At 39.3% G+C, this 15,981-nt stretch overlaps 2 protein-coding genes across 3 annotated transcripts in view; both read left to right on the top strand.

The window, feature by feature from the left end:
• tent4b (terminal nucleotidyltransferase 4B) overlaps positions 1-14,460 on the top strand; it is a 30,693-nt gene extending 16,233 nt beyond the window's left edge. Inside the window, exons 2-12 of the mRNA XM_085447645.1 lie at positions 2,444-2,567; positions 5,551-5,597; positions 6,839-6,959; positions 7,712-7,819; positions 8,084-8,212; positions 8,398-8,611; positions 9,076-9,202; positions 9,537-9,622; positions 9,804-10,012; positions 10,154-10,300; positions 12,049-14,460. Coding sequence (XP_085303771.1) covers positions 2,444-2,567; positions 5,551-5,597; positions 6,839-6,959; positions 7,712-7,819; positions 8,084-8,212; positions 8,398-8,611; positions 9,076-9,202; positions 9,537-9,622; positions 9,804-10,012; positions 10,154-10,300; positions 12,049-12,210 — 1,474 coding nt within the window. The 3' untranslated portion in view covers positions 12,211-14,460. The remainder of the gene's footprint in view (positions 1-2,443; positions 2,568-5,550; positions 5,598-6,838; positions 6,960-7,711; positions 7,820-8,083; positions 8,213-8,397; positions 8,612-9,075; positions 9,203-9,536; positions 9,623-9,803; positions 10,013-10,153; positions 10,301-12,048) is intronic.
• A 990-nt stretch (positions 14,461-15,450) lies between these two features.
• adcy7 (adenylate cyclase 7) overlaps positions 15,451-15,981 on the top strand; it is a 62,834-nt gene continuing 62,303 nt past the window's right edge. For both annotated transcript variants that reach the window (XM_085447756.1, XM_085447835.1), the window contains exon 1: positions 15,451-15,550. The gene's annotated coding sequence lies outside the window, so the exon portion shown is untranslated. The remainder of the gene's footprint in view (positions 15,551-15,981) is intronic.

The following is a 15,981-nucleotide window of genomic DNA, read 5'->3' on the forward strand; positions in this document are numbered from 1 at the left end:
TTGAATTTTTTCAGAAATCTCTCAGTCAGAACATGCAATATCATGCTTAGGTAACTAGCGAAACTAGCGAGCTAACTTCCGCTAGCTTCCTGCTAACTTCTAACTCCGTTAAATGTAATAAATTTTGTTTTCATGGATGCCTGGAAGTTAAACTTCTTAGTTACACCTGGTAAAGCAGCAATGCTGATCGTTTTATTAAAGATGAAAGAATTTAGACAGTTTTTAACTCTCAGTGATGCTGCAGTGTTCGTTTGACCAGAAGCATACGGAGTTTAGGATCCAGATTACTCCCAGATTTAAGAGCATCTTAGTCCGACAAATACGACAATAACGATGGCCGCTTGCATGTTCTGCAAAAAAATGTGCTTTGTCGTGTATCTGACGGACAAACACCAAACCAGTTCCACATCACTGAAGTTGCACCATTTTTACAAACCAATTCTGGTTCATCTGTTTCACTCAACAATCGGCCATGTGCGTATGAAAACAAAGGCACTGCGCATGCGCGTTTTACTCATATTCTATCGCGATATTTCATTTTCCTATCGTTGCCTAACATTATACCGGTATTACCGTGAACTGTATAATATGGCCCAGCCCTACTTAGAAGTATCATCTCCCCACAATTTTTCTTTGCATTTTCAGTAACTCGTTCACTTACGAACAGCCAGTTGAACAGCCAGTTGAGCAGCATTGAGACCCAAGAATAGCAGTTAAATATTAAAGTTTTCATTTATCACAGTTAGAACAGTAGTAATATTTTTAGAAATCATCCTACTTGACCCTCTGCTAATGGAACTAGAATTCCTGATTTTAAAAGTGTACTTAATTTCCTAGTCTAATCATTGCTCAAGTTAAATGCCCTATGCTACTTTGATCTAGAATAGGGCATGATGTGCCCCTTTCAGAGTTTGGGGTGTTTCATAAAATTGTCTTAATTAATAAAATAGGAGTGCCTACTTTATAATTAATTATGATTATTGTTATTATTATTTTAAGTAGCCATCTTTTTGTGTTTAGATTAACTGTTAATTTGTACACACAATGTTTTTGTCCAGCAAATCAGGGGTTAGTTTAAGGACATCAAGATGGTATTTGACTAAAGGGGGAGAGAGTTCTGCATTGTGGGTACAGTTAAGTTTCTGAAAACAAGAAATGATGAAGGTGAGGCTCAGTTTCCTTAACTATCAGGTGAGGAGAGCTTGATGTATAAAGCCCCAGTAAGATGACACACACAAGCTCTTTGGAGTGGAATCTAAACAACAGTCAGCAATACCAGCTGTCATATGCTTTTTCTTTACTGGTATCACTGTCTAATATGAATTGGTTAATTTTGGCCTAATGTGTGTCAATTGTCTGCACACAAACTTGTCTCTCCTTATGTGTATGTAGACATGACTGGTCAGTGAAAATGTCAACACACGTGGACAAAGTGACCCATTCCAAGGACAAAAGCTTAGCCCTTACTACTTTCCCCCTTTTTCTTTTAAACGGACATATGCACTGTAGAGGTTCCTGTTGTTTTTACGCTGCCTGACAGTTTACCAAATATTGGCTTTAAACTTAAAACACCACTAGTTATGTTATTTTTGGAAGACTAAAACTCGCATGCTATTTGGAGGAATAACACCCAGATATTACGTGTCTCAGAACACCACCATTAGGCAACTCGTATGCTCTGTCATAATATGAAATTCAGTCAAAAAATTTTATTTATTTATTTTCTATTTTTTTGATTGTACTGATAAGCATGAATTTATTTGCCAAGGGAAGGTCAAGTCTTTGGATCCAGCCTGCTGAGTTGTCTTTAATTTTTGGCCTGCTCACTGCAAAATGTGCATGAATACAGTGCTTGCATCTTCTAAACAATTGTCCTTGCAAAAACTGTTCAAATATTATAATAATTTGCCTGGAGATCATACTCTCATTTGGATTTTCAGCAACTAAAGCTTATATGCAGAAACACTGCTGCTAGTTATATCCTTTTCCTGGCATTACATATTTGCAATGCTACTGTCAGAGGATCCCAGACTGGTTCAACCCAATGAGCGAAATTTTACCTTTTGTTTTTGGCATTAGACTTTTACTAATTACTTTTAGTAATGTATTTTTAACTGTTGTTGCTGTGTGGTGTGTGGTTTTTTGTTTTTTTTGTTTTTTTTTTAAACACAAATTTACGTTGTGGTGGTTTCTGCATTTTTTTTTTTCATTCTTTGCCTCTACTTAACTGGTATATGGATTTGGATGCATATGTCCTATATGATATATTATTGTACTGCTGTACTGTCACAAACAACCAGATGGAGTAAGATTTCATGCAGTAATGACTAAACTTTAGATTAATTTTTTTTTTTTTTTAAAATAATGATACCTTATATTTTAAGTTTTATTTCAGTCTGGTATTCTTCCACTATTTTTGACAGCACTGTTTTGTTCTCTACAGGCTACATGAGGAGATTATAGACTTCTATAACTACATCTCCCCACGGCCAGAGGAAGAGAAAATGAGACTGGAGGTGGTGGACAGAATCAAGGAAGTCATCCATGACTTGTGGCCAAGTGCTGAGGTATATTTTATTCTTAAACCCTAACAACTGCAAAAGTTTTCTTTAGGCAGAATGTTGGTTTGGATATTGAGAGATAATAGATTTATTTTTTGGGGGAAAAAATCCACTTGTGGGGTTTGTCAGTGAAAGCACCACTTCAGATTATTAGTTTTAATCTGAAAGCTATCTAATGTCTATTTTACCGTATCTTATTTTATTTTTTGCACAAATAAATGATTTGTAACACAGTGAAAACCTTTAACATGGTTTCTTAAGTGAATTTTAAGGAAGTGCTTGAAAAGGACAGTTTCTGCAAATAGCTTTTATTGCAAAGTACTTTGTGGAGTCATAAATGCTGACAGAGACCGAGCTCTATGGCCATACTACCTTTGACACAGTGGTCTCTGTAACTTATACAGGTCCTTCTCAAAAAAATTTGCGTATTGTGATAAAGTGCATTATTTTCTGTAATGTACTGATAAACATTAGACTTTCATATATTTCAGATTCATTACACACAACTGAAGTAGTTCGAGCCTTTTATCGTTTTAATATTGATGATTTTGGCATACAGCTCATGAAAACCCAAATTTCCTATCTCAAAAACTTAGCATATTTCATCCGACCAATAAAAGAAAAGTGTTTTTAATACAAAAAAAGTCAACCTTCAAATAATTATGTTCAGTTATGCAGTCAAAACTTGGTCGGGAATCCTTTTGCGGAAATGACTGCTTCAATGCGGCGTGGCATGGAGGCAATCAGCCTGTGGCACTGCTGAGGTGTTATGGAGACCCAGGATGCTTCGATAGCGGCCTTAAGCTCATCCAGAGTGTATCCCACAGATTCTCTATGGGGTTCAGGTCCGGAGAGTTGGCAGGCCAATCGAGCACAGTAATACCATGGTCAGTAAACCATTTACCAGTGGTTTTGGCACTGTAAGCAGGTGCCAGGTCGTGCTGAAAAATGAAATCTTCATCTCCATAAAGCTTTTCAGCAGATGGAAGCATGAAGTGCTCCAAAATCTCCTGATAGCTAGCTGCATTGACCCTGCCCTTGATAAAACACAGTGGACCAACACCAGCAGCTGACATGGCACCCCAGACCATCACTGACTGTGGGTACTTGACACGGGACTTCAGGCATTTTGGCATTTCCCTCTCCCCAGTCTTCCTCCAGACTCTTGATGGCATCTTGATTTCCGAATGACATGCAAAAGTTGCTTTCATCCGAAAAAAGTACTTTGGACCACTGAGTAACAGTCCAGTGCTGCTTCTCTGTAGCCCAGGTCAGGCGCTTCTGCCGCTGTTTCTGGTTCAAAAGTGGCTTTACCTGGGGAATGCGGCACCAGCCCATTTCCTGCACATACCTGTACACGGTGGCTCTGGATGTTTCTACTCCAGACTCTACTGCTTCCGCAGGTCCCCCAAGGTCTGGAATCGGTCCTTCTCCACAATCTTCCTCAGGGTCCGGTCACCTCTTCTCGTTGTGCAGCGTTTTCTGCCACACTTTTTCCTTCCCACAGACTTCCCACTTAGGTGACTTGATACAGCCCTCTGGGAGCAGCCTATTCGTTCAGAAATTTCTTTCTGTGTCTTACTCGTTTAGAGGACCTTTTCATGATATGCTAATTTTTTGAGATAGGAATTTTGGGTTTTCATTAGCTGTATGCCAAAATCATCAATATTAAAACAATGACAGGCTTGAACTACTTCAGTTGTGTGTAATGAATCTGAAATATATGAAAGTCTAATGTTTATCAGTACATTACAGAAAATAATGAACTTTATCACAATATGCTAATTTTTTTTGAGAAGGACCTGTAACTGTCAGATACCAGTGTTGGTTTACAATACTAATCAGGCTGTTTGTGATGTAGCTAATGGCTACAGGCGTCAGGCTTTTATAAAGCATCCTGTTTTCTGTTATCTCGCTGCTGCACAGTACTGTTTGGGTCATTTTATTACTGCCACCTCAGGCATTATTGTACCCGCTGACTTTGATCCTGCTGATAGAGCAGTGTGCTTCAAAGTGTGTCTGCCCTGGGAATAGCAGCTCCTAAATGAGGAGCACAACACTGTCCCAATTGTGGTCAGCTTTATTTATTTTTTCCCCCCCACCGTGAAGTGAGCAGGAGCAGCGTTGTCATCAGGTCAGTGTGATGCCTGTTTAATTAGTTTAGATGCCAAGAAGTCCAGCAGTCACGCTGTTGCTGTACCAAATTGAAATCTTGCCAGGTAAACATGTAGGATTGTCTCATTCAAAAAGCACCAAGAAATGTTAATGGTATGTATGCAATAACTTGGCAGTTATTCACCACACTTAGGCCACAAGTGAAAGTGTTACTGGAGATGCCAAACTGGGATCAAACGACTCTTTTCACCTTCCTAACCACCTATAGTTACCTCACCCTTCACAGAAATCTTCAAGAACTACTATTCATTCATTCATTCGGTCATGGCTCTACACTCAGCTTAATGCTCTACATGTGACAGTCCTGTAAACCAGAGTTTATACTTCTGGGTTATAGTGGAATGTGTAGAGGAGGTTTAAGGGAATTAAATGTGGGCTATGGCTTAATTCTATTTGTGTAGTGCTCTGAGAGAGGTTAAAAGGTAAGGTTGAAGATGTATTTTCATTAACAGAGTGCAGGTTATAAGATTAGTAGCTAAAAAGGCTGTTGTTATTGTAAAAGCTGTTCAATTTGTGTAAGCCTGCCACTAAATCACTGCTATGTTGAGCTGTAAAAATGTATTCATGCACGCTGTAGAACAGGTTTTTGTTGTAGTCAGTTGTAGCGTGGGAAAATCAAGGAAAGCTATCATAGTGCTTGTTTCAGTTTGCCAGCAGGGTAATCTATGTCATGGGTTGTCAGAGCTATAAAGGTGTGTAGGAGTTTAAAGAAACATTGTGATTAAAAAGACCTTTGTGACATGCTTTATCTGCATTTCTTATCCTAAACAAAAAAATATCTACATGTGTGTAACTGCTTGTCCTTTATCTTCAGGTGGAAGTGTTTGGGAGTTTCAGCACTGGTCTTTATCTGCCAACAAGGTGAGCTATGCAGCATTCATCATTTTTGCCAAACTGTAACTGAACTGGCTTATTACCACAGTTACTTAACTCACCTATGGAGAAAGTGCTCTGTCTAGCCAGGCTTTGAGGGTCAAGTGGTTTAGTAATTTTAGCACCACTGATCCTGGAGCTCGTAAAGGATTTACTCAGAATGGCTCCCCACTGCTGACAGACAACAAGAAGACAACAACACCCCACCCCCCTCAACACACAGGCAGGCATGCCACCTGCATTAGTGAACTCTTAACACCATACTGAGCGCTTTAAAAGGGCTCAGCTGTTCATTAATGCTTTATTTTTCACTGACTGATTTCTTTGACATTTTTGGATCATTTCTAGAGACATGACTGTTTGTATTGAGCTGCCAGAGTAGAGTGTTTTGTGGTCTGCGTGTATATTTTTGTTTGCACGCCTCTTGTTTGTACTGGGTGCTTGTGTGTGACACATGGCACTGCTGACTTAATACACATTGGCTGACTCTTAAAAGGCTCTGTCAGGAGCTGCACATTGCTTTTCCACAAGAGGGAACCAAAGCCATCTGCCATCTATCTGCAGTTATCTAACACACAGGATAGGTTTAAGGTGGACCACTTGTGCGTTTCCTTGGCATTTGTTTTGTGTATGCAGTTAGTGATGGAAGCTCATGCTCAAATTTTGAAATGATGTCACAAGTAATTCTTCTGAGTCACACATTTGGGCTTCACACGTCCACACCCTGCTTGTAATGCTCAGCAGAGACTGGACCACAGTTTGAGAACCCACAGCCTTAAAATTACTTTTGAACTTCGGGGCTAAGACAGGGCAGTATAAGAAAGATGAGGATTATATAAAACTTTTGTGTACTTGATTACAAATTATGGAACAAGTGAACTTCAAATCCAGCTGGTTTATCATATAATACCTGTTGACTGGAGTAGAAAATTTTAGCAAAATCACGCCACACTCACTTGTACAGAGGAACAATGTGCAGTGTCTTTATGTGCGACGATAAATTTCAGCTGAAGTTATTTTAGTTGTGCACCTAATGTTAAAGCTGCATTGTTTTTAGTTTAGTGAGGGTCAATATTTTTGTCACATGACAAACTTGAAACTAAATGTTTTGCTGTGAAGATAAACCAGAAATGCTTCTGCGTTGTGTTGGTGTTTTTGAGGGACTCATATAGAAGAGTTGGATTAAAATAACTTTTTTTCCCCTCCTCTTCATTTTCCCCTCTCAACAGTGACATTGACCTGGTAGTTTTTGGGAAGTGGGAGTCACTCCCTCTCTGGACTTTAGAAGAGGCGCTCCGAAAGAAAAACGTCGCAGATGAAAACTCCATCAAAGTTTTGGACAAAGCCACAGTAAGACTTCATTTCCAGTTTTTCTTCTGTGTTTAGAGGTATAAATCTGTAAAGCCACAACCTGTGGAAAAAGCAAACATGGAATCATTGCAAGCTACTAATTATCTGCAATAAATCAGATTCATGTAGAGCAATTCGCCTTAGTTTTCAGTGTCTTCAATTCAGGCAAGCAGCTGTATGAAATCACTGATGACGCTGATAAGCATAGTTGTCTTATTATAGTCAGGCATGTGTACAGACATGCACATGAAGAGAAATGCCAGCATCAGAACTTTGGTATGCTTCAAGTGTTTTGTTGCTACAAATGACAGAGTACATTTCATCCAAACTAAAGTGATGTGGTTCTAGCAGTGGCACAGCATGTAATGATCTTGAAGCTAACATTGTCATTCATATCACATCATTTTTGTTTTTTCAACCAATTCCAAAAGTTTAATTAACAATCTGTGCTTTGTTAATAGATTTTTCCTAACATTTGGGTTTATACCACCTCAGACGATTTAGTAAAAGCCTTTTCTGCTTTGCAACTGTCGCTTATTATGGTTCTTAAAAAGCCTATAAGCAGTTGTAGGGGAATATCAAGTGGATTTTAGTTGAGGATTATCAGTTGTGTATGATTGCATGTGAACCTGTTGTTTTCACACTTACAGACACACTTGGACACAAAGTAGTTTATAGGTGCAGATTTAAAATTATAAATGTCTTTTATAACAAGTGTGAGGGATTCGTATTCTGTGTCACACATGTTCCAGGTTCCCATCATTAAACTGACAGACTCTTACACTGAAGTTAAAGTGGACATCAGCTTCAATGTGACGAGTGGAGTGAAAGCTGCACGTCTCATCAAGGAATTCAAAGAGGTACAGTTTACAGTACAGTTTCTGTTCAGTATGTATGATCCTTTTTTTTGCTCCATGTATTTTTCTGTATTAACACCTGTAAGGCTGAGGTCCCTCTTTTAGAGATGTGTACATTGTTTGAGCACTGTTGTAGTTGATCTTAGACCTTAATCTGTGTGGGATCACCCCGAGGTCTTCCTGAATCCTGAAGATGCTTGCTTTCTCGTGAGGCTACTTTATATAAAAATGTACAATATAATAATCCCTATTGTCTTTATTCTGTAGAAATATCCTGTGCTGCCTTATCTGGTCCTGGTGCTGAAGCAGTTTCTACTGCAACGGGACCTCAATGAGGTTTTTACCGGTGGAATTGGCTCCTACAGTCTCTTTCTCATGGCTGTCAGCTTTCTGCAGGTTGGTTCTGTAGTTTAAACCCAGCCGCCCAATGTTCCGAAACAAAATACAAAGACTACAAAATATAAAAACCCTTACCTGTGAATAAAATGTTCAGAAATTTGCAGTTTAAACTGAGAAACAAGAATTGCAGCTAACTTACTGATTTACAGTACTTCTAACAACCACCTGTACTTTGTTTCCAGCTTCACTACAGGGAGGATGTGTTTGGTCTCAACATCAACATTGGTGTTTTGCTCATTGAATTCTTTGAGCTCTATGGGCGCAACTTCAACTACCTGAAAACAGGCATCAGGATAAAAGACGGCGGGTGCTACGTTGCCAAAGACGAGGTTCAGAAGAACATGTTGGATGGCTACAGGCCCTCCATGCTCTACATTGAGGACCCACTACAGCCAGGTAGAAATTATTCTAATTCCTCAGAGGTGTTGAATCTTAAATTGGTGCAACATGCATATTTAAATGCACAAGCCTTTGCTACACAAACAGTGTGTCGATAAAAAGCAAAGAAAATCCAGTCTGATCTTCAGTATTATATTAGCGTGACTGTAAAAACTGCTGCTCCAGTCTGACTATAATGTCACATACTGCAATTAAGACCTCATTATTTTTTTTGGCTTCAGACTTGCAGAGCCATCTGTGTTATTCTAACCAAATGTAATATATAATGAAGGCGAATAATTATGAAATAGCAGAAACCTTAAAAAGTGCAAGTGGTTAAAGCCATACCTTATCAAAAGATTCAACACAGAACTTAAATGGTAGAAAATGGTGTTGTCATTAAACGGGCAATGTGGAAATGATAATTCTTCATCGTATTGGCGTGTTGGTAATGTTCTCACCTTCTGTCTTGTGTCCAACAGACAATGATGTTGGCCGCAGCTCTTACGGTGCCATGCAAGTGAAGCAGGCGTTTGACTACGCCTACGTGGTGCTCAGCCATGCCGTGTCACCCATCGCCAAATTCTACCCCAACAATGAGAGTGAGAGGTAAGGAACAAATTCAAGAAACTTGCGAGGACTTGTCTAATGCTAATTTAATTTCTTAATACTGAAATTCTCATTCTTTGGACTTAAACAACTGAGACAGTAGAATCAGTGATTGTTTTGGTACAGTCACATTCAGAGCGGAGGGTTATCAGCAAAAACAAGGGCTTCTTACAGTTTATCTTCAGTCTGTGAAATGATATCTACTTTCTTATACTTATTAGTTATTGTAAGAAAAAATTTTGTTGCTTGCATCACTTGATGCACACAAACCCTAATAACATTTGTATTCAGACTGCTGTTTTACTATGTATTTCTCTCTTGTGTCCTATCACAGCATACTTGGCCGGATCATCCGTGTGACTCAGGAAGTGGATGACTACAGAGAATGGATCCGAAAAAAATGGGGAAGCCCACTCAACAGTATGTTCAGGTTTTCTCATGTGTTTGAAAAAAGTAACTGCAAAGTAACTTTGACCCACTAAAGATCAGCAGTTCACTGTCTGCTGAATGTACTAATAACTCCAGACCAATTGTAGACCAAATGTAATCTTTACAGGCTTAATGTGTTCACTCTGCATTTGTCTTTTCCCGGCTTCTGTAGAAAATGAAGTCACATTGTTTGAATCGCAGCAGCTTGATGAGCGCAACAACAACGTTCCAGATGACGACAATGATCCTGTGGTGGCTGTACTGTCAACTCCTCTCAGCAAAACATCCTCCAACTCTTCTTCCCCGTCACTCCGCTCCTCTCCCTCCTCCTCCCCACTGTCGCCGTCTTCCACATCCTCTACTTCCACCTCAAGTGATGGGGTCAGTCCTGTGGCTGCATACATATTTCAAATATGACATTATTGCAAATATCTGTAACATTTAAAGCTTCCTAAGAAAGATTTATAGGTGACAAAATATTTTGGAAATTATATTTTGTAACAAATTTTGTCCCCCACCCAGGACTCTGATAGTACACCTTGTAAGACTGCCAAACAGCAGCCCAGCCGAGGATCCAGTGCTCACAGAGAAAAGTCTGCTGCTGTCAGCAATCACAGAACACAGAGCCACACTACCAGCACTCCACCTGGAGGCAACAAGGGAGGAAAGGTACTCACAGCTTCACATTAAATTCACACATACATCTCAAGATACCACAGACGTATCAATCTAACTTTTGACTAATTGTGATAGTTGTTAACCTCTTTAAATCAAGGATTTATCTTATTGAGATTTTTCAAACAGATCCAGTTTAAGAGCAAAGATTGAGGAACACATAAGACAAAAAGAAATTATAAAGGTTTATAGGTTGCAAGAGGAACTACAGATGCATAAATATAACATTTTAACATTTCAATTGCAAAATCATAGAATGCAACTTAATGTTTTTTGCAGTAAATTTGGGCAATATTTAAGAGTAATGGCTAATGTTAGAATGCCCTGTGCTGGTAACTGCTGGATAACTTTGATTTGTATTTATTTTTTCTGGATAATGAAAGATTGCAAAAGAAATGGAGAAGCTTTTCTAGTGTGCTTTTTGTCACATTTCTGCACCATCACTGGCAAGTTACATTGACACTGTACAGCAGGTAAAATATTGAACACATCACCAATTTTCCAAGTAAATGTATTTCTAAAGGTGCTATTGACATGAAATCAACAAAATGTTGGTAACAGCCCATCTAAGCACACATGCAAAGAAATTAAACCATAAGAAATGACATGAGGGGGAAAAAGTGTTGAACACATGAAAAAAAGGGAAGTGCAAAAAGGCATAGCAAGTCATGACTTCAGCTGAAATCTCAGCTCTCGCAAGACCTTTGCAACCTTTTTATTGCAAAACACACAGCTACAGAAGAATTTCTAAACTGAAGGTTCCAGTGAGCACTGTTGGGGCCGTAATCCTGAAGTGGAAAGAACATCATTTCACCATAAACCAGGTGCTCCTGCAAGATTTCAGACAGAAGTGAAAAGAATTGTTACAAGAGTTGTCCAAAAGCCAATGACCACAGAGCTACAGCAGGTACAGTTGTTTCAAAGAAAACAATAAGTATTTTAATGCCATAGTGCACACCATGTCTGGAGGTCAAAAGGCACTGCATATTGCCCCCCCAAATACCGCACAAACAGTGAAGTACAAATCAGTTGAGCATCATGATATAGGGCTGGGCTTTTGTTTTGTTTTTTTGTTGTTGTTTTTTTTGGGGGGGGGGGGGGGGGGTCTTCAGCATATGGGACTGGAATGCTTCATAGACTTGAAGGAAAGATGAATGGAAAAATATACCGACACATCCTTGATTAAAAATCTGCTGCCATCTACCAGGAGGATGAAGCTGGAACAAGGATGGATGTTTTAGCAAGACGATGATTCCAAACACTGCCAAGGGACCTCTCAATTGATTTCAGAGAAAGTACAGCTGCTACAATGCCCCAGCCAACCTGACCTGAATCCAACTGAAAGTCAGTGTAACAAAACAAAAACAAATAAAACCTCCCAAAAAACTAAAGGTCAGAGTTCATAGAAGGGAACTTTCAGATTTTGAAGACTGTTTGTTTGGACAACTGGGCCAAAATCACACCGCAGGAGGGTCTTGAACAAACAAAGACTTTTGTACAAAGTATTACTTGTTCAGTACTTTATCCCTGTGTCATGTCTCATTATTACACATAATTTATGGACATCAGTGGTTTGATTTCTTTGCATGTGTGCATTGGATGGGTTGTTACCGACATCTGGTGATTTCATCTAAATGGCACCTCTAGAAATATATTGAGTTGCAGCGGGTAAAATAAGCACTTCATGTCTACGGAAATTCCACCACTATTAATAACTAAATGTTTTGTCCTCTGCCTCCAAGGCCAGGATGTCTCGTTCTCACCAAAAGAGTGGCCATCACGGGCAGCAGACCAACTTCTCCGGTGGCAAAAGCCATCCGAGCAACAAGCCGCACCACCACCAGGCCAGCAGCAAGAGGAGGAAAAATGTGCGAGACTCTACACAAGAGGATCTTTACAGATAGGGTTAATTTTGCTAGCATCACCCCAGATCTCCCTTCCTTTTCTGCAACGGACTGTCACATCTTACTTCTGCTGCCAGACTCGAGGCTTGGGAGACTACTAGTATTGAAACATCGTCCAGAACTCTTTCAATCTGGCTTTTCAGGGTGACGAGCAACATCCTCTAGCAGGGAGGAAAAACTCACAAAGAGAATCGTAATTGGAAATGGACATAATTTCATGGACTTGAACTGAAATCACAAAGGGTAAACGGTCAGTTTCCAGCTTCCCAACAGCTTCTTGTAAGGAGTGGGGTTTTTCTTTCCATAGCCAGCACCTACACAATATGCCTCTTGCGCCTCCTGCTGTACAGGAATGGACAGGCCAGGTTTGTGAATCAGCTCTGGAGCAATACCTGGAACTGCTGGCTGGAAAATAGGATCAAAGGTTTTAAAGAGAAATTAAAGTATGCAAATGGCTTAAAATGTACAAAAAAAAGTTATGTTGAACAGAAAATGTGTATGAAGATTTTTTTTTTTTTTTTTTTTTTTTTAAATGATGGTCACTTACAAATGCAATCAATAAGAGCGGGGAAATAACTTATGCATGATATGTTTTTAGTTGATTTAAATTGTTTTGTTATGTCTAAACAGGTTATAAAAAGATTTGTACAAAAAAAACACACAAAATAAGCAAAAAACTGTTAAAAAAAAATCACAACTAAGAGGAACCTATTTCGTATGACATTTTTACAGACAATTTGAAGTCGTATAAACATGCACATTTTGCTCCCGCTGCTTTGGGTCCCATTGCCAACAGAAATCATCAGCATCTAGTTTTTCTCCTGTTTGCTTTCTGAGTGTGCTACAGTGTTAACAGTTAGCCCTGAGTGAGCCTTTGCTCACAATACAGCCCTATAGATGAGCAGAGGGAGCTCGAGTTCTCTTATCCAGCTCAGTCGCATCAGTGTAGAGGCTTTAAGACTACAGGTTTGAAACGTATAGGGCGATAATGGGTTTTATTGGGGGGAGGGGGGACAAAAAAAACAACAAAATCCTACACTTGAAAACGTGTCATCAATGCGATAATAATCTGTTTCTCTGATAATTTACAAACTACAAAATCATTTGTATTTGTTAAATGTATTTATTTTTTTATTAATTGTATGAACATAGTATGGATCTATGTGTTTAACATTAGAGCCCATATCTTTGAGTCCTATATTTGAAATGGGATAAGTTGTCGGGAGGTGGGTTGGGGTCGGGCATGTTAGGATACAGGAAGATGCCACCTTTTTATTGTTGTACTACTACTACTTTTTTTTTTTTTTTTTTTTTTTTTTTTCTCTCTTGTTCCACTGACAGTTGAGTGACCAAGGTACTTTGAACAATTTAAGACCATTTTACAAGTCATGTGGTGAGAATTTTCTATTCATGTGGCTGGTCTACCTAGTTTAAGAGAGACTATTTGTTTTACGGTTTATAAATCAACAGAACACTTCTGTCATTGCAGTACAGCAACTAACCTGTAGATGGAGTTATTGCTCCAAGTCTTAATCCACAGAGTTTGGGCTTGTATACTGCATTTGGGGGTTTTTTTTCCCTTTTTTTTTTTTTTTTTTTTTTTTTTTTTTTTTTTTTTTGGGTTTGTGTGCGATTGTGATTGACATAAGCTTGGTGTCTTATCTGAATAGGCAGCTGCACATAGCAAACTTTCAACTTAAACAGTTTTTCTAGGAGGGAGTCTCACACCGAAGCACAGTGCAGTCCCCTCGTCATCTACCTTTCTCAGATGTGACAAGAATCACCCACAGTAAAACAAGTAGCCAGCAATAACCACCACCTCACGTTATAGAATGCTACTCCACAATGACTACTGTAGCAACACAATGTTATGCTCACCACCGAGCTATGTTATGTTTAGATGGAGCAGGATCAGGACACTTTTAAGTCAACTTACTGTTATTTGGTGTTGAATTATTAAAAAAAAAAAAAAAAAACAACACAAAAAAACCTAGTTCCACTACCCTTCCAACACCTCACTCATCCTCAAGTACTACAGCTGAGGTTTAAAAATGCAGTATAACAGCGCTGGTCTTGTGGTCGACAGACAAGGAGAAAGGTGAATCAAGTTGTGCCATCTGAATGTCCACTGACCATGTTTCTTCACAGCAGGAAAGCTTTGACCCCAACTGTACTCATTTGAAATGTTTTTCTGCAGCTATTACAATCCATGCAATAAAAACCATATCATTAAACCATATGTTGAGACAAGTTTCTGGTCTGCCTTTGACTTTTATTTTGAATTGTCTGTCTCTTTGTTGACTAAATTAAATAATTGTAAGGTCACTTAAAATGAAAAGCAGCATTGTGTTGGGGTGTGAGAGGGACATCTCCAGAGGGGAGCTCATCTGAAAGTCTCCAAGAGCATGAAATGAACCAGTGGTGGAAGTTGATCCAGTGCAAATACTCCTGTATTTGACTGAAATTCTTTTATTTTGCATGCAAATATTGTATGTAACTCATACTCCACATTGTTTGTGGTTGCCCCATGATCGGAAGGTCGGGGGTTCGATTCCCCTTAACAGCTACCCTGAGGTACCCCTGAGCAAGGTACCGTCCCTACACACTGCTCCCCGGGCGCCCAATGGCTGCCCACTGCTTCACTGAGTGAATGGGTTAAATGCAGAGAGCAATTTCCCCACGGGGCTCAATAAAGTTTCAGTGATTAAAGCTTTAAAATGTATAAACCCTACTAAAAATGTATTGAAAACTTAAACCACAAGGTGGCAGCATCTTACCAAAAGGTTTTATTGTAGGCAACTACGCTAACCAGCATTGCATTCTGTGCAAGTTTGAAATTACAGTCTTGAAAGACGTTTTTATGGTGGTTTTAACAAAACTGCACAGACGTTTCTAGTGTTCTCAATAAGTACGATGACAGAAATATAAATGCAGTACAGATATTAAGTTAACATCAAAGATAATTGCAGCCACCGTAAGCAAAAATAGTTTTAAATTCTTGTGCAAAACTACTCTTCACACAATACATCTCTCTTAGTTCATAGGACTCTCCTGCATGAGCCTCAAAATAGTAGCCAATGCTTTCTATACTATATTTAACCGGGTCTGTGGTCTCCCCCCTGCCTTTTTTGGGGCTCCCATCTTTGCCCAATGTTGAAAAAAGTCTGGTTAACGCCCCTGGTGTGTGACAGTGATGGAGGAGGGGCGTGCTCGCTTGGCGCAACGCGCGCACGGGCAATTGAAGAGTAGAGAAGAGGCGCACGGGGACCACGCACTCAATGAGCACTTACCGGTTCGTTTATGTACGATTTATTTCCCGGAAGACCTTTAAGTCTCTCAGGTAAGATGCTAAACTCTTGTTTGATTTAAAAAACTAAACAAAACAAAAACGACCCTTCCTGACACATTAACACCTGCATGCTCAAGAGAAGGGTAACTGGTTGCACGGGGGGAAAACGGTTAACACAAGGATGTCTCAGCGGAAAACTTTCCATCTCTGGCAACACCTTTTCATTTAAGTCGAGGTTTATATATATATATATATATATGTGTGTGTAAATTTGTCGAAGTCTAAAGTTAAATAAAATGACACTTTTCTTGATCTCCGCATCGATTTTCCTTGACGCATTTTTACCTGCCTGCTCTTGTCATCCAGACTGCAAGAAGTTGAATTGGTGTGTTTCGGAAATGAAGCTACTCACTCCTGACTCGATCTAAGCGACCTGCCTTTGAGAGTTAGAGCTTCAAATGTTAATATTGAAATCCTCTTTG

The sequence above is a fragment of the Copadichromis virginalis genome, linkage group LG1, assembly GCF_057382275.1.
Source record: "Copadichromis virginalis isolate Kocher_CV1m ecotype Utaka linkage group LG1, C_Virginalis_male_GT1.1, whole genome shotgun sequence".
Taxonomy (NCBI): Eukaryota; Metazoa; Chordata; class Actinopteri; order Cichliformes; family Cichlidae; genus Copadichromis; species Copadichromis virginalis.